The sequence below is a fragment of the Sinocyclocheilus grahami genome, unplaced genomic scaffold (genome assembly GCF_001515645.1).
Source record: "Sinocyclocheilus grahami isolate Dianchi unplaced genomic scaffold, SAMN03320097.WGS_v1.1 scaffold42.1, whole genome shotgun sequence".
Taxonomy (NCBI): domain Eukaryota; kingdom Metazoa; phylum Chordata; class Actinopteri; order Cypriniformes; family Cyprinidae; genus Sinocyclocheilus; species Sinocyclocheilus grahami.
In genome coordinates, this window is record NW_015505221.1 from 2,308,204 (window position 1) to 2,333,749 (window position 25,546).

The 25,546-nt window shown below is 37.8% G+C and overlaps 1 protein-coding gene across 1 annotated transcript in view; it reads left to right on the plus strand.

The window, feature by feature from the left end:
* The first annotated feature begins 834 nt into the window (after positions 1 to 834).
* The window catches only part of LOC107582282 (FRAS1-related extracellular matrix protein 2-like), an 88,930-nt gene continuing 64,218 nt past the window's right edge, over positions 835 to 25,546 (plus strand). Inside the window, exons 1-2 of the mRNA XM_016268049.1 lie at positions 835 to 5,948; positions 8,593 to 8,682. Coding sequence (XP_016123535.1) covers positions 932 to 5,948; positions 8,593 to 8,682 — 5,107 coding nt within the window. The 5' untranslated portion in view covers positions 835 to 931. The remainder of the gene's footprint in view (positions 5,949 to 8,592; positions 8,683 to 25,546) is intronic.

Here is a 25,546-nt window from a genome sequence, read left to right on the forward strand (position 1 = left end):
GTTTTTATTTTGGTGGTGGGGGGGGGGGGTGGTCTATGGTTTGGGGCTTATATATTAGTGCTGTCAATCGATTAATTGTGATTAATTGCATTCAAAATAAAAGTTTTGCTTACGTAATATATGTGTGTGTACTGTGTATATTTATTATGTATAGGCTATATAAATACATACACATAGAGTATATATTTTGAAAATATTTACATGTATATATTTATATAATTTATATTATATATAAATATATTTAATATAGAAATATAACATATTTTTCTTAAAAACATGCATTTGTCGGTTTCTGTGAGATGCGCTGTGGTTCCGCCTAAAATGTAAGTGACCTAATATTATTGTACTTGCTTATTGAACTGTTTATTGAACTATTAAACAGTTGTAATGGTGAAAACGTTGTGTGATGTTGCCTAACTAACTAACTAACTGTAAAATATAAAAACTTTTCATTTTGATTTTTTACCTCAGCATGCTTACTTGTCTGGCGTTAATGAAGCGTTAATGTCGAGCCCCGGAGTCAATGTGCAGGGGCTCAAACCCCGGACCCAATTTAAACCCTGATACTAGTTAGTTTAAAGGAAGGAATGCTAAAACGGCTTGCCATAATACGCCACAACAAGTCATTCCTTCTGATTCATGCAGATCTGTCCCCGCTTGCCTCGGTGTGACACTGCTTGCGACCAATCAGAGCACTCCGAACGCGTTCCATCGTAAACGTGCGCCAATAGCGTGAGAGCGGGGCGTTATTTCCCTCGCACGGCTCCGCGAGGCATGAAGTTTATTCAGAGTGTCAATTGCACAGGGAGAATGATGCACCTTTGCGCGGATGCAAATGGGAGATTTTTCTGCTGCGCGCTTTAACTTGCTTCACTTTCTCATCTTGCCACGGACTGTGCCGAACGTGTAGTAGTTCTGGTTTATAACACAAATGGCTCGGAGTATAACAGAGCAGCGACAACGTAGAGCGTTTCATGTGCACTTGTTTCTCTTTATACTGACTTTATGTCGCGATGCATCTGCACAGGGATTTCAGAGTTTGGGATTAACGTACGGTTTAAGATCTGAACTTTCAGAGGATGCTATTCTTGTTGCCAATAATGGAGTACGGGTTCCTTTCGGCAGATCTGTCTATATTGATCCAATCAATGACCTGGTTATCCAAGTTCAGCCCGGAGACAAGTGCACCATAACAGTTCTGGATAATGACCCGCTGTCACAGAGACCGGCACAGCTGTCTCCGAAAAAGTTTCCTTGTGAATTTGGTCCCAATGATGTAAAATACTCGCATTTCGGATCCAGGAGCCCTTCAAAAGACAGAGTAAGACTTCAGCTCAGATATGATACTCAGACTGATACAGTCATCATTCCCTTTATGATGGAAGTTGAGGTGATTTTCACTCAGCTTGAGATTCTTACCAAACACATGCCTGTAGTTGTAGAGAAGCTGCTTGGAATGAGTAATCCTATTGATAAGAAAATCCTGGAGTATACTTATGATAGAAATGCTCATTTGTGTAAAGTTACATATCTGGCCAGTGGCAGCTCATTACCCAGGTATGGAAAGCTTATTGATAATGGAAAATTAGGGAAACCTGTGGACTGTGATGAATTTGTCAGGATGGACATTCGCTATCAGCATACTTTTGCACATCGTTCTCCAAACCGAGATTATATTCCCATGTATTTAGAGTTACAAGATAAAGAGGCAAATGTACTGAAGCAAGAGTTTTTCCAAATCGTGGTCATTATAAAGGAGGGTGAGGAAAACACTGCTCCTAAACCGAGTTTTGTAGCAATGATGATGATGGAAGTTGACCAGTTTGTAATGACTGCTATAACCCACGATATGCTTGCCGCTGAGGATGTGGAATCTAATCCTGATGATTTAATCTTCAACATCACTTCCCCGCTGTCCTTTGAGGAGGGCTACATTGTGAGCACAGATGACAGGAATTTGCCCATCACGTCTTTTTATCAAGCAGACCTGAAAGATCTTAAAATAGCCTACAAGCCTCCCTCTGTGGATTCAGATGTGGAGAGAATTTTCCAAATTGAGTTTGAAGTTGTAGATACTGAGGGGGCTATGTCAGACCCCTTTGCTTTTATGATAGTAGTTAAGCCCATGAACACTCTAGCTCCGGTTGTGACCCGTAACACTGGCCAACTGCTTTATGAGGGTCAGTCCAGGCCACTGTCCAGCTCACAAAACCTACAAATTAGTGACGAGGACAACTTAGACAATGTCCAAATCACAGTTATTAATGGCCTTCGCCATGGAGAGCTCACAGCTCTGGGGTCCAGGCGAAAATTCTTCACCCCAGCAGATCTTGATGCAGGGAGCGTCATCTACCAGCATGATGGCAGCGATACGTACAGCGATAATATCATTTTCAGAATGACAGATGGAAAAAATGAAGTTGAGTTTCTATTTCCCATCACTGTGGTGCCAACTGATGATGAACCTCCCATAATCAATGCCAACACAGGCTTAGTTTTGTTTAAAAACCAAATGATGCCCATTTCTTCTTTAATGCTTAGTGCAGCAGATATAGACTCTGAAGATTCAACTATTAAATTCATCATGGTGCCTCCATACTCTACTATAGGAGAAGTGATACTTCGTCAATCAGATGCACCGGAGGATCCATCCACATGGAGGTTCAATGCCCAAGATGAGATGTATGAGAAAGTAGTGACAGAATGGTTCCAGCACGACATTACAGAAGGCAAGCTGTTTTACAGGCACATCGGACCACATAATACAAAGACCATCATGGACCAGTTTGTTTTCCATGTACAAGATGACAACGACCCACCGAACCAATCAGGTGAGAACTCATTCATCATCAAAGTTCTCCCCATTGATGATATCCCCCCAGAGCTGTATCCCGGGACCATTCTGCAAGTGACCGTTCATGAGTACCAGCTCACCTATTTTCAAAAGAAGTTCTTGCGCTTCACAGACTTGGACTCAGAAGACAGAGATTTAAAATACACAATTACCAAGCCACCCACCGACACAGATGAGAACAGCCCTGGCATTCTAGGAAGCATCGTTTTAACTGAGAGTCCAAATTCAGAAGTCACCGAGTTCACTCAGGCACAGATAAATCATCACAAGATAGCCTACAAACCTCCTGATCTAGAGCTCGGAATAACCCCGCATATGGTGCAGTTCCATTACAAAGTTGAGGACACGGCAGGAAACAGCGCCAATGGAGTTTTCACCATATTTTTACAGCCTGTTGACAACAAGCCTCCCCAGATCACTAACACAGGCTTTACCGTTCAAGAACGAGGGGTGCACGTCATCACACGTGCCGAGCTGGACACCACAGATGCCGACACGGACAGCTCACAGATTCTGTTTACAATAACCCAGCCTCCAAAGCACGGTCAGGTTAAGTACACATTCACTGACATGACTAAAGGGAATTCATTTAATTTGGACGATATATCTTTTGGCAGAATATCTTACATTCATAATGGTGATGAGTCAACCAGTGATTTCTTCCAGTTGGATGTCAGTGACGGTGTCCACGTTGTCACAATCACCGTCAGGATCAATGTGAAGCCTATTGATGATGAAGCACCAACCATCAGCCTTCCAGAGGGTACTATTGGCTCTTACATAGATGTTTTGGAGAATGGAGTGACTGAGATCACCACCAACGTCATTCAGGGTCGAGACGAGGACACTGATGACCTCAGGCTGACCTTTATCGTAGAGGATCCCCCAGTGTTTGGTGAAGTATTAGTAAATGGTGTGCCCTCCAATAGGTTCACTCAAGCAGACATCATTAGTGGCTTAGTAGTATATGCACATAATAGTGGAGAAATTGGCTTGACAACAAAACATGACATCTTTAATCTTACACTTACCGATATGTCTGATGAATGGACAGTTGGGGGAAATAAAATCAAAGGGGTTCGCGTGCAAGTCACCATTCTGCCGTTGGATAGTCAGGCCCCTGAGATCTTTGTGGGCCTCCAATTCATTGTCGTAGAGGGTGAGAAAAACATTATCCAAATTTCACATATTAGTGCTAATGACATCGACACCCCTAATGATGACCTTCTTTGCACAATTATTGTACAGCCCACCTCAGGCTACGTAGAAAACATCTCCCCTGCACCAGGCTCTGAGAAATCCAGATCAGGGATTGCTATTAGTGCGTTCACCATTAAAGACATTCGAGAAAACCAAATTTATTACGTGCAAAGTATTCATAAAGGTGTCGAGCCAGTTGAGGACAGGTTTACTTTCAGGTGTTCAGATGGGATAAACTTTTCAGAGAGACTCTTTTTCCCAATCGTGATAATCCCATCCAATGATGAAAAGCCAGAGATCCATATGAGAGAGTTTGTTGTGATGGAAGGCATGAACATTGTGATTGACACTCCAATATTAAATGGTGCTGATGCTGACATTCCAGTGGATGGGCTTATGTTTATTATTTCAAAACTTCCGAAACATGGATATATCCTCAATCAGTTAACCTCAGCCACTATTCCTGTCACAAACTTCACACTCAATCAGATACAAGAGGCTTCAAGTATTGTCTACGAGCATGATGATTCAGAAACCACAGAGGATAGTTTTGATGTTCTACTTACTGATGGCAAATTCACAGTGGAGAAAACTGTCATGATTATGATCATTTTGGTTGACGATGAAACCCCAAGGATGGCGATTAATGGCGGCCTTGAAATAGAAGTAGGAGAGGCGAAAATAATCAGCAATAAAGATTTAAAAGCCACTGATCTGGATACAGAAGACAGCATTCTGACCTACATCATCCGTTATGGACCAAATCAAGGGTTCTTACAAAAGCAAACACCATTTGGAGCTCTAGAAAACATAACTGTTGGAATGAACTTCACGCAAAATGAGGTCGACCAAGATATGATTGTGTACATTCACAATGGACAAGAGGGAGTTCGTGACCTTATCAAATTTGATGTTACTGATGGCATTAACCCTTTGATTGACAGATACTTCTATGCAACTGTTGGTGGAATAGACATGGTGTTCCCTGATGTTATCAGCAAAGGTGTTTCTCTGAAAGAAGGAGGAAGGGTGACTCTAACCACAGACCTGCTCAGCACTAGTGATCATAACAGCCCCGATGAACACTTGGTGTTCACCATCACACGTGCCCCTATACGAGGACACTTAGAGTGCACTGATGTGCCAGGGATGCCCATTAGTTCATTCACTCAGCTTCAACTAGCTGGAAATAAAATGTACTACATCCACACTGCTGATGATGAGGTGAAGATGGACAGCTTTGAGTTTGAGGTTACTGATGGCTACAATCCTGTGTTCCGCACCTTCCGCGTGTCCATTACGGATGTGGACAACAAAAAGCCTGTGGTCACCATTCACGATCTGGTTGTTAATGAAGGTGAAAATAAGTTAATCACTCCTTTTGAGTTGACGGTGGAGGACCGTGATACAGTCGATCACCTTTTAAAGTTTACAATCACCCAGGTGCCTGTACACGGCAAGTTGCTGTTTAACAACACCCGACCTGTCACTTCCTTCACCAAGCAGGACCTCAATGAAAACATAATACGTTATAAGCACGATGGAACCGAGTCTGCCTCCGACAGCTTCTCGTTTACTGTTACCGATGGAACTCACACAGACTTTTATGTGTTCCCTGACACGGTTTATGCGACTCGCAAGCCCCAGATGATGAAAATCGCAATTTATCCAGTAGACAATAGAGTTCCGCAGGTTGTGATTAATAAGGGTGGTACAACATTAAGAATTCTCCCTACTGGTCACCTTGGGTTCCTGATCACTAGTAAAACATTAAAGGCAGAAGACAGAGACAGCCCTCACGGAGCAGTGACTTTTAAAATTACTGTGGCTACTGAGCATGGCTACCTCATTGACTTGGGGAAAGGAAATGCCACTATCACCACATTCACCCAAGGTAAGTTTTGTGATATCAGTTTAATAGAATATGCTATATTAATTAAAAAATATATTAAATCAATTAATGGTACAAGTTGATTAATGTTTAGTGTATTGGAATAGTATGTGAGAAAATACTGGATTAACATACCTCTAAGAATACTGTATTAAAGGGATAGCTCATGCAAAAAGGAACATACTGTGATCATTTATTCACCCCCATGTCGTTCCAGACCCAAAAGACTTTATTTCTTTCATGCACAGAAGGTGATCTTTTTGAAGAATATCTTGGCTGCTCATTTACATATAATAAAAGTGAATCTGTACTGAGTCTGTCAACTCGTGCTTGAAAAGAAATAAATAAATTACTAAAAATATGCTTAAAGTTGTTTATTATATCATCTCCCTGCCTTGCCAGAAGAAAACCCAAAACCCTTCTGAAACAGACTGGGAGACTGGCAAACAAACTTAGGTTTTGTCTGTCTATCTATCTATCTATCTATCTATCTATCTATCTATCTATCTATTTATCAATCAATCATCAGGTTACAAAATGACAAAAAAGCACCATAAAATAAAGGATGATTTGGAGCTTGACAGCATCTTTTATGTTTCATTTTTATTATATGGAGAAGAGCAGCCTGGATAGGAGGGTGAATAAATTGACAATTTTCATTTTTGGGTAAACTGTTTCATGATCCTAAATGATACATCTTGCTATGTTCTCAACAGTGTTATGAAGGAAGATTTGTCCTGAAATATTGAAAGATTATCTGAAAAAGTGTGCATCTTGTGACACATTGCACACAAAATGTTTTTGCCATCAAATAAGACCAATATAGTATTCACTGTTTAAAAAGCAAACAGTCGTTATTGTGTTACACACAAGTGTTACAGTAAAGACCTGAGCTCTTAGTATAGTTGTAAAAACTTGTAAATGTCAAAACTAGCAGGGGACATGCTCAACTTGCCACTGTGCTTCCCCTTTCTAAATAAGCTGCTTTTTTAGGATTCTCTTTGAATATTTCAAGGGAATTTAGCACAGTTGGGGGCTGGGGGTGATGGTGTGGGCTACTGACAGTAAATAAAGTTGCTGCTCCCTTGTGGGCATTTGAAAATGAAGGGTTTACATTTTTATGAGCTGGCCGCTTTGAAGAGAAATGTTTTGACATCAAATATTGAAGATAGGCTAGCGCTGTGGATGTAACACCCTCTCAGAAAAACCACATACATGAAATGCACTCCAAAGTTTGAACACAAGAGCGGGTGATGGAGAAATTAATTGATGGGTGCCTGCTGGAGACCTGCTGCTCTTTATGGCTCCTTTCAGTCAGAAGGGAATTGATGTACCACGGCTTCAGAGCTTCATATTTCTTTCAGTCTAAATTAAACACTGCCCAGCTGATAAATCTCAGACATAATGTAGTTTGGTGCCTGCAGAGCTCTGTGCAGGAGCAGATGGGCAAAATGCCCTTATTTGAAAGTGCTTTTCAACCTGGTTCATATAGACCCTGTCCCAAATGGCACCCTGTGCCCTTATGGTCCTCCTCAGAGTCTGGACTTTGACACATGGGCTTTTGATAATGGTTCATGTGGAGTTCAAGTGGGCCATTTGGATCAGGGCTATACTTTTAGGGAAAAAATGGCAAGAATTGTACTGTACAAAAGTCTTAGGCCATTAGTATTTTCACACAAAAAAAAAACTGTTATTTCAAGTTTCTTCAAGCATCTTGGAGACATTGCTACAGTTCTTCTGGGTTTAGTCTGCCTCAGCTTTTTCTGTTTCTTCATGTAATCCTGGATGATGGTGAGATCAGATCTCTGTGTGGAGCACTGGCTGTTGTTAGACTCCTTATGCAAACAAAAATCTCTCTGGATTATTACAATTAATGGGAAAAGGAATGTTTGGAAATGTAAACTGATATTTCCTACTGACACACTACAGCAAAATATATAAATAACTGGCTTAAAACAATTGTTTTGTGTGAAAATACTAATGGCCTAAGACTTTTGCACAGTACTGTACATTTATAATAACTATAAATATATATATAAAAAACAATGTCTATTGTGAAAAGTAATAAACTAATATTTTGAAATTTTAATATTTATTTAGAAATTAATGGCTTTAGTACAATGATAGCCCACTTGCCAATTATTGCATTTTTACCACACATTACTGGTATTTTTTTCTTACAAGTCCAAATTACTCTTAAAATATACTGTATAGCTGCCTTTATATTTTTGGATCCTTCTGTTGGGGATCAGATTTGGACATCCTTGGCAGAAATAAGTTTGAAAATGTCTGCCTTAAGATGTTAATATGCATCTTTTAGGTGTAGATAAGATACTCACAGTAAGGTAAAACTAAAGGTTTACCTTACAATATAATTTAATTTAATATACAATGTAATTTCCTATATATAATTTAATATATAGAAATGTTTACATGTGAGTATATGAACATTCTAAAACATATATTACATATTTCTCTGTAATGCTTGATTTTGCTTGGTCAATTGTGTCATTCTGAAAAATCTGAAATGTATGATAAAATGGATCTATATAGTATCTTTATAAAGCAATAACGTGAATCAGAACTTAGCTTAGAATCTAATATATTTTAAAAAGTAACTCTTCCTTTTGAATTTTTCATCCTTCAGCTGACATCGATGCCATGCATATATGCTACGTGCTTCGAGATGGAGACAATGCCACAAGCGACACATTCCACTTTTCCATTGAAGACAGTGGTAAGATATTTCAACATCTTTTTATTGTTTTGGTCTCAGGATGTTTAGAATATGACTGGTTGGATTACAGACATGTGAATCCCTATCTGCATCATCCTTCATTTCTTTGTGTGCTCACCAAGTGCTTGTAAAGGAGTGACTGTGCGAGAGCAATAACTAGAATCCATGCGTGTTAGTTCCGTCTGGGATATCTTTTGATTGACACGTTGACATATTGAACTGGAAAACTTTAATAGAGCTTTGGTTGGGTTTTAATCATTTTATTGAAAAACGTTTTTCAATCTCAAACTTTCTCTGATGGGTTGAATGAAGCTGTCCAATTATAAACCCGCCAAGTGCACTTAGTACCCAGCAAAATCCCAGAAAGCATTATTAAGGACTTACTGGTTGACTGCCAAAAAAATTAAAGCTGATATGTTAGAAACAAGTGCTTCACTTTGAAGATGACTTACTTGATGAAATCTTTCGTCTATATTTAGCCACCATAATATCATTTGAGAAGGGTGATTGCCTGTCTTAATGACCGCCATTGTCAGGCTAATTAGGTAATGCTAAGTAAGTTTGTGATAGTTTTGAGATTCTGATACATTTACAGTTTTGAGATTAGATACATTTTTACAAAGATGAACTCCATTCCCTCATTATTTGATTTTCTTGTCTATCGTCTTACTTGTCTTTTTCTTTCTTTTTGTATACACAGCCCACTTGAAAACATTAAAGGCTTCCGCTTTTACGTATGCAAATGCAGATAGCTTGTTTTAGTGGGCTTTGAGGACGCTTTACGTTTCAGAGACCCTCCTGACAGCCTGTTCATTGTTCTCCTACGCCATGGCTATAAAGAGACATGCTGTTTTGTAATGGCACCGTTTCTCTTTTACCATGACTGAAGAAATGCTCTCACCTCCCACTCCCAATCTTCTGTAGCCACAGTGGAATCATCTGGAGAAAACCAGTGTCATTTCACACAATTCTGTGGGAGAAGGGAGGAGACTCAAAGTGTTTTGCATGGTTTAGTTCGGTCAGTATGATCTGCAATATGAGTATGAACTCTTCTTGAGTAGGTTAATTTGTTGATCTTTTGCTTTCCATCATAAAAGCATTAGATGAAGACTGACTTGATTTTTATGGATTTGGCATTCAATACTGTTGTTCTAGGTGCATGCTAATTAGATTATTCATTCGCTAAGTCAATTGACTGGCACAAAGAGCCTGTGTCTAACAGAAGTTGGCACGAGGTGTGTGTGTCTTCTGAAGTTTGGCAATTATACAATGGGATTCTGCAGAATGTTGTTATACGCTCCTTTCAGAAAGGGCTCAAGATGCCCTCATTGTGTCTTGTGCCACTTGTTTGTTTTCTAAATGAAGTTTTCTCTTTCATTTTACTGCTTGTCAAATGATTATGACGAATTTTTGTGCTTGTTCGGTTATGAAGTCTTTTATGCTCATCAAGACTCCATTTATTTTAGGGATGGGCATTCCAAGTAAAAATAATTTTTGAAAATCGCTGGGTATTATTCGATTATTATTCGAAAATCGTACCCCTCCCCCACAAGCACGCACAAACACCCATAAACAGAGAGAGATGGAGAGAGATGGGATTCACCCTTCCAATCTGTATGATAAACTGTTTAATTCAGAAGATAGTCTACCTTATAGCCGTTATTAATATGAGGGGCTTTGAAATCGCTTATGAACGCGCACTTGTTTTTTAGATTCGCGATCACATACGGAGCAGCACTCAGCAGTACTTACCACACATTTTACATGATTAGAAGGATCTGCAAATCATTCGCCATCATCCTAACCCATAATAAGCGCTGAATGAATGACAGGCTTTCTCTTGTAACATCGCGCAAGATAAATAAGGGTGACATCTAGTGGAGAAGACTAATGATAAGATCCACGTTGATCAGATCTGGTTTTAAATGTGTGCTGAAATAAATCCTGGAAAAGATCGATTCGCGGCTTTTGAGAATCGATATCGAATCGACGTCATTTTAAAAAACGATTAATCTGAAAAATCTATATTTTTTGCCCAGCCCTACTGTCTGTTATGTAACAAGTTTCAGTTATTTCAGGCATAACCATGTCCCTTTAGTGGCTCCGTAGAACGCTTTATTTGTTTTCCACGCCATTTCTGAATACGAATTCAGCCACACCTCTAACCAAGCCGGGGGTGTTTGTGGTCCGCACAGAGCTCTTATTTGACATCATCTCAAGTTACTGTAAATATTATATTGCTACGCAAGTCTTTTTTTATGCCACGCAAGTCTAGAGTGTGCGCGTGAGACAATGTGTTCTTCTGTTGTCTTTGACAGCTTTTAGGTGCGTTATTGAAAGTGCTATATGAACGCGTCACTACCACATCAGCAAGGAAAACATGGGGACATTTTTTAAGACAATAATCGCACAACCTATTCGATATTCTATAATTAAATCAACTAATCGAATATTCGAAAATCGTGACCCATCCCTAATTTATTTTTCCAAAAATACAGTAAAAACTGTAATATTGTAAAATTATGCTGCTTAATGTTTTGTGGAAGCCACTGTAAATGTATTAGTGTTTTTTGATAAATAGAAGGTTCAAGAGAACAGCATTTTATTTGAAATAGAAGTTGTTTGTAACATTTTAAATGTCTTTACTCTTGCTTTTGCATCCTTGTTGAATAAACTAATTAATTTCTTGAAAAGAAATAAACATCCTACTGACTCCAAACTTTTGAACAGTATGGTATACATACATAAAAGTGTGTTAAATTATGTGTGCTACTGTGAGTAGTACAGTAAGTTACCTTGATGTTTCTTTTGTTTGCTTCACATATCACATTACATGTCTTTTGTTCGAATTGTTAATTTGTTAGAAATGATGCTTCAACTGAGGGGCATGCAGTAGAAAAAGAAACTTGATTTCCAAATGCCGAGAACTGCTGTACATATTCAATGTGGGGTTCCCTAGAATGGTTTGCACCTCCTTAAATAGACAGAATTTGTCCTCACCCTCATGAAACGTCCGTGAAATGGACTTGATAAGATCTAGAGCCCCACCTGGACCCTCACGCAGTTCAAGTATGCCTTAACATTTGCTTACTGTGCTCATGTTCCTCCCCGCCTTACATGTTTCAAATTGTGCCCTCCAGGTGAACCGATGAGCAAAAAGACAGACACGTTGAGGAAAGTCTGAAAACCAACCCAAGACTTTCCTTCGATGTGGTCACCTTTTCTCGCCTGTAGTGGAAGTTGTTACCTTAATCATATTGGACTTTTTTTCATTAACCATTCATTAATCTTAGCGGCATCCCAGTTTCCTACTCATTTGATTTATTTTTAGGCTTTTTTCCTACTGTGTAGCAGTGAAAGTACACATATTCGGATGCAGGAATTGTTGTTAGATATTCAACCTGACCTAGAGTCAGTTTTCAGAATTGAATTTGTGAATTGTGTGCTTATGAAACTCTAATACTGGATCATTTGATAGCAAGGCTGGCAGACTGCTGATGTTATTTGTAGGCATGAGAGCCACTGTGGCAGCCACAGTAATTCCCCAGGTACCCCTGCGGCAGTGTATCAGGCAGCCGTGCTGGATTGTGAGTGTTCAGACACAGCTGTATCCTGTCATGTTCCAGCAGCCAAAATCACTCTGCAGGTAGAGCTCATATAGTAAGACAGAAAATTGAGATGAATCCAATGGGCTGTTTAATCTTTATCTTAATGCAACACTGCAGTACAGCTCATACAGATTGTAAAATAGGGCATTTTTGTTGCTTGTAAGATTAAGTGTTGGTTTATAGAATGTTTATTTAGACTAAGCCCAATAAAGTCGAGAAAATGCTCCTAGTTGTGTGGTCAGATTAAGCAGTTTGTTTTATAAGGCATTGCTGTGTTTAAAAGTGTATCTGCCTTCTCAGATAAAAATGTTTTAATCTCAGGCCTGAGCTTTTTGGAAATTAAGCCTGTCATACTGGGAAAAAAAACCCCATCAGTTTTCCAGTCAATTCACTTGAGGGCTCGCTTTCAGAATTATAATCAGATTTCTTGTCTGTTAGCCAAATAAGTTACACAAACAGGGAATTTGGCTGTAAAGAAGACATGTCATGTCATGATATAACATTACATGTATGGGTTGTATAAGTAAATAAATGCAGTAAGTGGATTATACAGCAGATGCATGCAGCCAACACTGTTGTTCATTGAGTGAACTGAATTAAATGTCTTTCTTATTGAATCACGCATATTTAGAGGCATAATTCAATATTATTAGTACTAGCATTTGCTTTTAAGTATGATTTGATTTTGATTGCAAAAGAGATTTGTGATGCAATGGTTGACTGTCAAAATTAATTTGTTGTCAATAACTGTTGCCCCTTCTACTCTAATGGAGGCCAAATTACAACTAGCGCAAGTAATTAATCAACATCACTTTATGAAAGGAGTTGAAATTGCCCTTCAAAAGAATCTGCTGCCAACTAACAGCATTCATTGGGAGTCAGACCCTTTGGCTCAGATTCCCAATGAGGAATATAATTGGACTGTCAGAGGATTATTAAGTTTGCAAACTTTGACACAGATATCGGGAGGTGGTTACTGAAGGATCCAGAGTTGATGATGGTTTTTGGATGATTCCAATTTCTTAGTATTTTGGAAAGTGGTTACATTGCCAAAAACATGCCAGATGATGAAAGTAAGAAGATGAAAATGTCAATAGATATTATGCCTTTGAAGAAGAAAAAATACATAATTAAAAAATGTTTATTATGTTAAAATGTTAAATTATTATAGCTAAATGTTTTAATTTACTCCCTTAATATTTCTCTTGTGGCCCGAATGTAGGCTAGTGGAAAAAGAAAATAAAAAAATAAAGAGAGAAGAAACGTAGGCTATTTCGTGTTAAACAGGTTGGGTTTTTTTCCTTTTAAAAAAAGTCGGTGCTTGAAATAAAGCTTTTTCATTGATGATTGCAGTTTTAATAATTGTAATTATAGGCATAGATATTATGCCTTTGAAGAAGAAAAAATACATAATTAAAAAATGTTTATTATGTTAAAATGTTAAATTATTATAGCTAAATGTTTTAATTTACTCCCTTAATATTTCTCTTGTGGCCCGAATGTAGGCTAGTGGAAAAAGAAAAGAAAAAAATAAAGAGAGAAGAAACGTAGGCTATTTCGTGTTAAACAGGTAATAAAAGTAACTTAATAATACTAATAGGCTAATAAGAAGAATGTAACAGGCCTATGTTAATTGAAAATGCCAAATTAGATATAACTAAAGTGTATAAAATTATTTTATTCAGAAATGTTATGTTTGTTTGTTTTTTTTATTTTTTAATTCGTTATTTAAATTAATAGGCCTACAAATGAGGAAACAGGTGCAGTTAATCGCCGGCGTCAGTCAAAAAAATTATATATAAAAAAAACAAATAATAATAATAATAATAAGCAACAGCTGGTCTTAAATTCTTTAGACACCGCACACCAAACGACTTTGAACACCGACTGAAAACACTGACTGAGCTCAAATGACATTCATAATCGGCTTGACAGTAGTGTTTCCCGGCTTCACAGAATGAACCGGTTCGCGCGTGGAACTGAAAGTCTAACCATTACTTGCGGGCTGATGGACAGGCTCTCTCCCTCGTCAGTGCGAGTTTTTAAAAGTCTTTTTTACAGAATTATGCATTGCTGCTGTTTTTCTAACATTTTCTAACACAGCTGCAAATTACAGTCCAACTGAATGGGTGAACACGCACGAATTTACATGTGCGACATGCCCGAGACAGCCTGAATAACAATTGGCTAACACTGCTGTCAATCAAACTCATCAAGAATTATGCAAAAACACATTTTATTTATTTTAGTTATTTTTTGAGATGTTATAATAGTTCTCTAATTGTGTTAAAATAGATTAAACAATAATTATTTAACAAATATCAGGCTATATGTGCATAATAAACTGGGGGGGCCTTTCATCAGAGTGGGAGGGCCTGTGCCCGTCAGGCCCGTCCGCTGCCTACGCCCCTGCCTTCAAATTAAGATCTGGTTGTCTGAGGGCAAGTTTAAGACTCTGAAATGCTTTGAGCACTTTTAGACAGTTGGGAGGATTTTAAACATAAATGTGTTTGAATTGGGTCGCAAGATTTCCATGTTAACATATGCAATTCTTTTCTAAATGTTTTCATTGTTATGTTTATATTTTAGCTGCTTGCTGGTGTGATGAATTGCAGAGTCCTTGCACAGATCTGTCAAAGGACTGATGTCTTGTAGCGCTGTGATTTGGTTTAGCTACAGAAATGTTTACAGCCCTCAATGTGAATAGAGAGAACATTGTTGTGACTAGGTGGTTCTGTTTTGTTCAAAAGTATTAGGCTTGAAAAGTTGGAAAGCACTGTTCTGCCCTTTTCATTTCCCTCTGGGTTGTTCAATGCAGTTTCAGACTGAACACTGCTCAACAATGAACAGATGAATATTACTTGTCATTTTGCCAAATAGTCTCAGAAAATAGCACAGGTACCTGAAGGCACCTCATGAAATCCTCAGTGAAGTTTTGTCAAATGTTTGTCTGTCCTCACAAACGGGCTCATTTAATGTTTTTGAGGTAGACAACAACGTCTTGGTTTTGTTCTGACCTTCTCATTTTGGACAATTAATACTCTCTATATCATGTACAGCATTCTTTAACACATTTTTGCATTTGTTTAAATAAAGGTAGCTGCTAGGCTTAAAAATGGTATTAAGGATGGATAAACTCTGGAATTGGAGACGAAAGTGGCCATAATTGTTATTTGTGAGACCTGCCAGGTTGCCGAATGGAGATTAACTGAGAGCGGTTACTTGTGCTTCTCTTTAGTTGAACACAGCAAACGCTCTCACCTTTGTCCCTAAAGATTCTTCTCATCAGTGGTCAAGCTATGGAGACTGCATGGCCAAAGATACTTCATCTGGTTTTTGTTTTGTAGATGGACATGTCGGCCTAGGGGCCACTTTTTGGCATGTTTGTTCACATAATTGTTATGTGTAGCCACCTCAATCCCTCCCTTCCATTTTCCCCTCTGATTCTTCTCCTCCTCCCCGGTAAATTGAGCTTACCTGAACACACACAAGTTCTAGCACTGCCTGTGGGTTGTTTGTGGAGCTTTAGAGGAGCTGTCTGCCTCCAACCTCTAATCCACTCAGTCCGTCAGCAGAGGAGACGTCCCCACTGACAGATTCCCACCTGCACCTTGCTATTTGTTTTCAATTCACCATTGACAGCGGAGGGTCTCTTTCCAGCTCATCTCTGAAGCGTCTCAGGTTAGCAGAGGGATTATGTTTCTCCACATGCCATGAGGTGCTATGAAGACAACAAGCTCATACATGCACCGGTCAGGTCTCTTACAGACTTTATCCTTCATCTTCAAGCGGATGTGCATAGATCAGCATATTTTTCCCACTCTCTCTCATCTGTTCACATTCCATTATTAATCAAGGATGAGACTTTCTGGAGTCAGATTAAAATTGGCAGTTGACGAAAAAGAATTTAAATTAACTTGATATGGTAATTAAATTGGTATGGTCTTCTTAGTCAAATTCTAGCTGTGAAGCCAGCAAGATGCTAACCCTGAGCATTCTGTATTATCTTTGAATTGAAATAGTGTTTTAGGGTCTCTGCCAGGGTTCGTGTGCCCCACACGCATTCTCCCCATTCTGTCCAGACTTGCCCCACTGGATCATTCAGAGTGTCGTCGTTCTCTCTCTCAGGATGTTGCTCTTTCATTGGAGTGTTTGAAGACGAGTTTTCACCAGGCTGCACATTCCATTCCAAAATCAAATTTGACAGAAAACCAGCAATTAAACTGGGTCAGTTTTTCCATGCCATTGCACCTCAATACCTGTTCTGCTGTGGAAATTAGTTATTTACATATGGAGTACGGCTTTTAAATATACATATATATGCTTTATTGTATAATATGGAAAAAAGAATGAAAAATATATTTTTCATATAGAATTTTTTCTATTTTTTTATTTATATTTATACACGCAATCTAAACATTTGGTGTCAGTAAGACTTTTTGTTTTTGAAAAAAAAAACATGGCTGCATTTATTTAATCAAAAATAAAGTAAAAACAGTAATGCTGTGAAATATTATTACAAAATAAAATATTTTCTATTTGAATATCACCTTAGTCTGATGCTTCAGAAATCATTGTAATATGTTGATTTGGTGCTTGAGAAACATTTTCTCATTATTATCAAAGTTGAAAACAGCTGTGCTGTTAATTGTGTGGAAACTGTGACACATTTCTTCAAGATTCTTTGATGAAGGTTCAAAAATCAGCATGAATTAGTCTTGAAAGAATATCAGTTTTAGTTTTATGCACCAACAAATGATGATAAACAGCCATATTTACCTATATATTTTTGCATTTTAATATATAAAAAACACAGACTGTGTAAGTGTAAATGAGTAGTTCACAATTTTTGAATGGATTAATTTAAAAATGAATTGAACTTACCAAGTCTAACATTATTTGTGCTTTAAATCAGAGCTTCTGTTAAAAACTTATCAAAGCATATTCAAGATTTTGTGTAATTTTATACTACCTGCAAAATCATTGCAGATATATTGTAAATATTAAATATATTGCCCAACACTAGTTAAATATCCAATGTGAGTGTAACATTTCCAAGCTTCCTAGTGCTAGAAGCACTAAAATAGACTATAACAATGACAGCATGACAACTGTGACACAATGTATGATACACTGTCAAGCCAGTGATACAGTTTTCATGTTGGCACTGTAAGCATGAATACCTCTATATGGTAAAGCCAATCTTTCATTCCTATTTCTGTGGGCCTGCAGTCATGGTTTTCAAAGATAATATCTTGCAAACAAAAATACCTTGTTTGCTGTTCTTTCTGATGCCCCAGTGCTGCAGACACGCTGTCACTCTGCATCTGTAAGCCTGGCACTATCACTCAATACATCAGGCTGCATAATGCTTCCCTGGCCTTCGCTTTCTAACCGCCTCCTTACTGCTTCTGTCTTTGAGGAGCTGCTGACAGCCTGGGCCAAGCTGCAGCCTCGCAGTCCCTTCCCGCAGGGCCTGGGTGTCTTGACTTGAATCTGACAAGCCTTCCTCTCCTCCCCACATTTCTCCCTCTATCTTTGTCTCTCTCTCTCTCTCTCACCCTCCTACTTACTGACACGGGCTGAAAGTGATAGCTCACCTCATCGTACAGCTCCATCAGAACACTGTACCATCTTGAGAGTTTGGAGAGTAATGAGATCTGAATTCCTCATATAAAGATGTTGGTGTTGTGTGGTGCTGTCCAGTATGGAATCAAGAGTTTGAAATGTTGGTTTTGGACTGCAGGATCTTTGACAGTCAGTGGCATAACAAAAATTTGAGATTTGACTTTTCCCTACACATTTTTAGAATTAAAATAAATAAAATAAAAATATTAAAATAAATAAAAATTAAATAAAAAGATTTAATACATTTTGTATTTATTTTTTATATTTATATATATTTTATTTCTGATGGTCAGAGACTTTTGAATCCCACTATACCAGTGGAAGACATTTTATTTGGTGCAGTGTAGTATTGAATAGTGTTTGAAATGTTGGTTTTGGACTGCAGGATTTTTGACAGTAGAATAACAAAAATTTGAAATTACTTTTTCATTTTTTTTTTTCATTTTTACAATTTGAAAAAAAGGTATATACAGTAAAACCTTTATTTAATTTAATTTAATTTTATTTTCATTAATGGTCAGAGACTTATGGTTCCCACTATACCATTGGGAGATTCCATCCGAATTCCTGTTATAAAGATTTTTGTTGTACTGTCTAGTATAAAAAAGTGTTTGAATTGAATCTTTGACAATCGTGTAAAAAATAAAATAAAATAATATATATATATATATATATATATATATATATAAATAAAAATAAAAATACCCTCGAAAAGGTGCACATTAGTACCTTAGAGTACCAATATGTACCTTAATGTACAACTATGAAACTTTTTGGGGTAAATAATGTACAAAGATGTCCTTTTAAGGGTGCTGTCCCAGTGACATGCTGTTGTATTTCTCTCTTTCTCTTTCTTTCTCTTTTTCTTTCTCTTTGTTTCTTTCTCTCTTTCTTCTGTTTTATAATCATATATAATAATATAAGCATAAAGCATATAAAGCAAAAAAGGTACGATTAAAAATAAAACCTGTCAATTAGACAAGGGAAAAAACAGGTATAACACTAGACATTCCGTCCCCCCCACTTTTGAAATGATGGCTACGCCCCTGCACCTGCCCCTGCCTCCACCTCCCCTCGGGATAAGGGAATTTTTAGAGCTGTGTAATGACTGGGAGGAAGTTCAGGGGGAAATGAAAGATAGAGAAGTGGCTCAATCCCTTGTAGTGGTTATGAGCAGCTTCCTAAACCCCTGAGCCATGTCACGCCATTCTTTCATACTGTTGCCTCAAATAAATTCTAATTTCTGACTTCTAGCTATTTACTGTTACGTGGCTCTTCTAAAAAAGTGCTCAGTTGAAAAGAAAAGCAGAGTTTAGTTTCGTTCTGGATTTTCTTAAAGGATTAGTTCACCCCAAAATGAAAATTCTGTCATCATTTGCTCACCCTAGTGTCGCTCCAAACCTGTATGGCTTAATTTTTTCCTGTGGAACATAAAATAAGTATTTCTAAAGACTTGTACTGGTTGCTTTTTGACATGAAATTACACTGAATGTGGACTGAGGCTTTCAAGATTCAAAGTGGATGCAAAAGTATCATAAAAATAGTTCATATGACTCATGCTCTATATTCAAAGTCTTATGAAACCATGCAATACTTTTGTGTGAGAAACAGACCGAAATCGTATAATGTTGTTATTCGCCTTAGCATGCATTGATGCATTTATGAGAGAAGTAGAGATGTCTGATTTGTGAACAAATCATTCTTTTGAATGAGATCTTTTCAATTAATCAGGTCATTCAGTTCACCATATCAGGTTTGAATGATTTGTTCATGAATCAAGTTCAGTGATTGACTCAATCAATTTGCAGAGGTTAAAGCTCACTGGAAGATTACTAGGAAATAAAGTTTTAAATTTGGGTTTGTTCTTCACATTAAGCTATTGTGTGATTTTAATGTTGAAATGTTTTGGTAAAATCTTACATTTAAAAACAGCGTTGAAAGTAACACAATCAGTTACTTTGAATAAAACATTTTAAGTTTTAATTTTAAGATACAGAATTTCAAAGTACCAATGTAGTGTAATGAGTAACAAATTATTGCTACTTTTTAGTAACGTTCAAGAACAATGTTTATACATCACTGTTTTCAACTAAAACTTTTTATGCGTTTTGGCCATTTATTTACACGACAACTGCGTTTTGGGGGCCTGAAAATGAACAGGTTTTTAAAGTGCAAGTTTTTAAAAAAGATACTGTAATTGTCTCTGTGTAAACTACAAAAAGCAAATTTGTGAAAATGGTAATGTCATGCAAATGCTTATTATGTGTTCACATAGTGTTTCTTTACCACATCGCCAACTACTGGTCTGGCAAGCATAATACAGCGTTTTAAGACATTTTAGCAGATCTGTGTCAACAGTGATCGTTTTGATAAACGTTGTCTTCTGTACGCAAAAAATATCATTGTCATGTAAGTGTAAGTGTAACGTAAATATTGATTCACATCTGCAAATCAGACAGGATTGCTTTCATGTTAATTCTAATCCATACCATTGCCACAATCACAATCATGATTCAGGCTCCCATTTTCAAGGTATTGTATTATGTTGCGGATTAGAGTTCGGGAAATAGTTTTTATACTAATAAAACTAACCAATATATGACATACAGCACAAGCAGACTTGTTACACACCCACAACTGATAATGCCTTAAAATGGAGTTTTAAAGGCATAATTTTCTAGTATACTGCATGACACCAGTACTCATTAACATGAATGATGTGCACTGTGAATTAATGGCTTTAAGGACCATGAGGGATACAGCTAATGAAAGGACATGCTTTGCAGCAGTAAAGTGAAGCTCCCTTTTTCCTTCATTCATTCAATCAATTTATTTATTCATTTATTCATGATTAGTCAATAGATGACGTTAACACTGCATGTCTTTAGCACTTGTCTAATCATCAGTCAATGCATTTGCCCAAGCTCTAGCACTTTTTGCTGCTGTCCTCGTAACCTTGAGTTTTACAAGGAACTAAGGGGATTTAGTGCATGTTGCAGACTGTGAAGAGCCATCAGCGAGTGCAGCCCAATCCCAGGGGATGACAGTCAATCTGTACTGGCTATGAGTGTAACCTTCGTCTTGTAAATCAATGACACGCACACTTGACCGCCTCTTCAAGCCCCAGGACAGCAGCGTGAGCACCTTAGTCTGTAAAAGCTGCACTGCCTTTCCTATTCGCTTCTGTTCATCATAGCGCTATACATATGAGCAAGCTTCAGCATGCCTTTTTGCCCTACTAAAGTAAATCACTTAATTTATGTGTTTTTATGTGTTGTTGGGGCTTTAGTCTGTTTGGAATTTGTCCTGGAGACCTGAAAATGGCCAGCGATGTATATTTACAGCCATAAAGATTCATTGATATTTAGATTTTTAGATTCCAGGGTCATTACTTCACTTGGACTTTTTTACTCCAGAGTATTGAGCTGCAATTACAGCTGCAGGAAATGTTTGTGAACCCTTTGCACTTGTTTCACATGAATAACAAATTTGTGTTTTTATAGGTCATAATGGATCTGATCAACACCATCCATCTTGTCTCAGTGTTTGAACTCCAGGTTAACTGACCCTTGAGTTTAGTTCGCTTTTAAAGTCATTGGCTTAGGGATTTATATAGTTTTTCCACCCTGTACTGTGAATGTTTGCACAGTGAAATTATTTGTAGCACATTTTTGTCTGTTAAAATGAGTAATGATGCACTGATATTAAAATCCAGACTAATACCAATAAGCCAGTAAGCAGGGTTATAGTTAACTAAACCTAAAAATAAAAACAGAAATATGTCAATAAAAAAGGTCAACCATTTTTCTTTTTATTATTTTTTCGTAGTGAGGATCCATTACTTTGATCAAAAGTGGCAGTAAAAACATTTATAATATTACAAAAATATATATTTATATATTTTTTTCTGTTTCTATACCTTTTGGCTATTTTTCAGTTGTTTAAATGCTGCATCACATTATGAATTTGCAATATAAAAATGGATATTTACTTTGAGATTTGTTAAAGATTACTTTTAACAGTGTTATTCAATTATTAGAGTTTTTATTGAATAACTTCGGGTGAGCATTTGCTGATTGCATATGTAATCTAAATGTCAAACTAGGGGAAATGAGCATGTCAATTTAAATCTTTAATATCAGCTAAATATCAGTCAGTACTAGTAAAATAAAAAAAAATCTCTAATATCATTTTGCACATCTTTAATTGTGACTTATTTGAAGATCAGATCAAATTTCATCATTTATCACTGAAAATCTACATAATTTTGTATCAGATTCTGATGTATCTTCCTCTTATTCACAGCGCTTTTGATTGTCAGTTTTGCCACTCAGCTGTGTTACTCTTCTGCTTTGCACAGCCTTCTAAGCAGAGTCCTCTTAGAAATGGCACTCTAAATACCACTTTTCAGTGAAAAGTTCACCGGCTGTCCAGAATGTATAAGCATGCCACTTCAGAACATGGTAGTGGCCTTTCATGCTTGTGCACTGAGAAAGTTAAGGGCAAGGTTAATTTTTATGCACACTTAAAGGGGTCATATGATGTTGCTAAAATAACATTATTTTGTGTATTTAGTGTAATGAAATGTGTTCATGCGGTTTAAGGTTAAAAAAACACATTATTTTCCATATACTGTACATTATTGTTTTTCCTCTGTGCCCCGCCTTTCTGAAATGCATTGGTTTTTACAAAGCTCATCGGTCTGAAAAGTGAGGTGTGCTTTGATTGGCCAGCTATCCAGTGTGTTGTGATTGGCCGAATACCTCAAGCGTGTGACGGAAATGTTACGCCCCTTACTATATTGTGATGCCTTGTCCCGGCCGGAGCGACGAGACAAAAACATTAAAACCCATTATAAATGAGGCATTTGTTGCATCCAGTGGGGACATAATTACTGATTATAATGACTTATACTGTCTTTTTATGTGTTGCGTTGCATCACGCTGCGTAAACATAAAACCATGTCTGCATTTGTGATCGGAGAAATTACAAACAACAAGCGCTACTCTACACTGCTCAAAACTCGCGTTTGAATCGTCAGTGGCAAATTCTTTAAATATAAAAAACTTACTTACAGTCTGTGAGTCAGAACAGCCGGTGTTCTGACGATTTGTGCTACCCTGTCAGATTTTGCTACCTCCCATTAAAACAGATGGTAGCATAATTCGATAGCGAAAAATGCTACCTATCAGATTTTGCTTCCGGCATGATATTAATAAGGTGAGAGGCTTTATTAACATGTACACCTACCCCAACCCTAAACCTACCCTTACAGTAGGATAAATACAGTGTTGGTAGCATAATCTGATAGGTAGCATTATTTGTCAGAACACCGGCATTGTAGTCTACTCTACCAGGATCAGGAAACAGTCCTCCATAAAATGCGCTGGACACATCTGAATATTTGGGATGAACTGTTCTGGAACAGTGTTGTAAATACAACTTAACCACTGATTTCTAGTCGTGTCCTCTTTTGGAAGGCCAAACAAAGTAGTTTCGCTTTCACGACAAAACACAGCGTCACACACGGCGGGCTAGAGTGAGCGGAGGCCGGCTTGAGTAAGCGGCGGGCAGACTTGAGTGAGCGGAGGGCGGCGGGCCTGAGTGAGCGGTAGCGGGCTAGAGTGAGAGGAGGCCGGAGGCCTAGAGTGAGCGGAGGCGGGCGGGCTTGCGGCAACCACATGTGACGACCCCGAGCTAGACACCATAGACTTTGTTCACGGTGAAAGCCGATCCGGCGATCTACAGTGTGAAGTTGATGTATTTCCTCAGCGACCAGCACGGATCAGCTGTAGGCATGACGAAGCGAATATCGTCCTCTTTTGGAAGGCCAAACAAAGTAGTTTCGCTTTCACAACGAAACACACAGCACCTTCACGACATGGCGGCGGCGGCAAAAACAATACTACAGCGAGAATAAAAGTTACACCTTTCTTTGCGCGAACATTTGGGCGGCGTTATGCAAATCTTCCCACATCGTGACGTAGACATGTGGGGGCTTGTTAGAACGAGCCGTTTTAGGTAGGCGTGGTTGACTCTTAACTTTTATAAAGAATATCTCTTTGGATTTGAGACTTTAGTCTTTGCAACTTTACAGATCTTCTTTATGCACCAAGAGCTTGTAACACTCCAAAGAGAAAGGAAAAATTTAAATTGCATCATATGACCCCTTTAAGGTTTGTGTATCTCTTACACCACATTATCTGTCAGACTACTCAGCTCTTATGCTCACTGTGTAATATTATGTTATGCCAGACCAGTGTTCTTCTTTATGATAAGAATTTTCACAGACTTCCTCGTCTTCTAGCTTTATTTGGTTCTTTTCAGTATGTAGGAACTACACAGTATTACACATCCAGGGATGTTAGCCTGCAATTTATTTCTTAATTCTATGTACTTCCACTAGGGTTTTAGACTTCAGTTTGGTCTCAAGCAAAAGTCTTTGGATGAGGGAGATGAATGTAATAGAGTTTCATGGCAGACAGGGAATAAACTAGGCTTATACTGAATTAACTCAAACTTTGTCAGTCCCATTAAAACGTTTTTTTTTTGTCTCTGGATTAATACTGAAAGGGACATGATGGGCATTTGGAAACTTTGTTTAGAGTACTTTAAGAAGTTTTTCTGGTGTGCTTTAAAAACAAACAAGGCCTGCCTTTTTTTTTTTTTTAAACTGCCTTTTTTATTATTTTGTACTGGTCCACTTATAATGTTATCAATATTTTACATTAAAAAACAATATTTTGGCAGTAATAGGCTATTTTCTGACCTGTTTTGCCCCCCCTCATCTGAACACTCTGTTTGAATAGGCGTGGCAGATTGTAGACTTGGAAGTAAACGCCCACTGCTATGATTGGCTAACAGTTGTGTATGTTTGATAGCCTTCATAGATGGACGCTGCAGTGATTTAGGTCAAAAACGCATAAATACTCAGTTCATATCAAATGATCTGTAATAACAGACAAAGCAATAGTGATCACGTAATAAAATCAGTTACTCATACTTGTGTGGTGCAACATTACTGTCGGATCCAGTATAGTCGGCACAGAATCGTCTTTTAATTTCAGTCTTTCAGAAAATCCGCCTTGTAAATTAATCCGCAGTGAAATGAAGTGAACAAACAAACAACCTTTTACTGACGGGGTCTGGAACTTCATTAAAAATAAAGCTAATCCACTTTTTCTTAATGTTGGGATCAGAAGGAAGACTGTGTTTTCCACATCTTGACTAGTGGTCGACCGATATTGGTTTTTTGACAGCCGATGCCGATATCTTGGAAAGCAGGGTGGCCAATCGTGCGTTTCCAGTGAAGCTGAACTCTCCCTCCTCCTGTCCACATTCAATTCGCACGGATCGACCATCACGCAGAGAACATGTGATCATGCAGGATACAAATGCACACTTCAAGATCTCACAACTGGATCCGACTAAGTTTGCAAGGTTTTTGAAATTAGATGTTTATTAGACATTCAAAGATTTGTTTAAATGATATAAATGCGTATTTGCTGAATGCTGACGGCAAACAAGAACGTATTATAATGTTTGCCTTTCTATTACTAATAATATAAAAGCAATCGTTATAAAAACTTTTTGTATACATTTTAATTCCTTTGTTTAACCGTTCTATC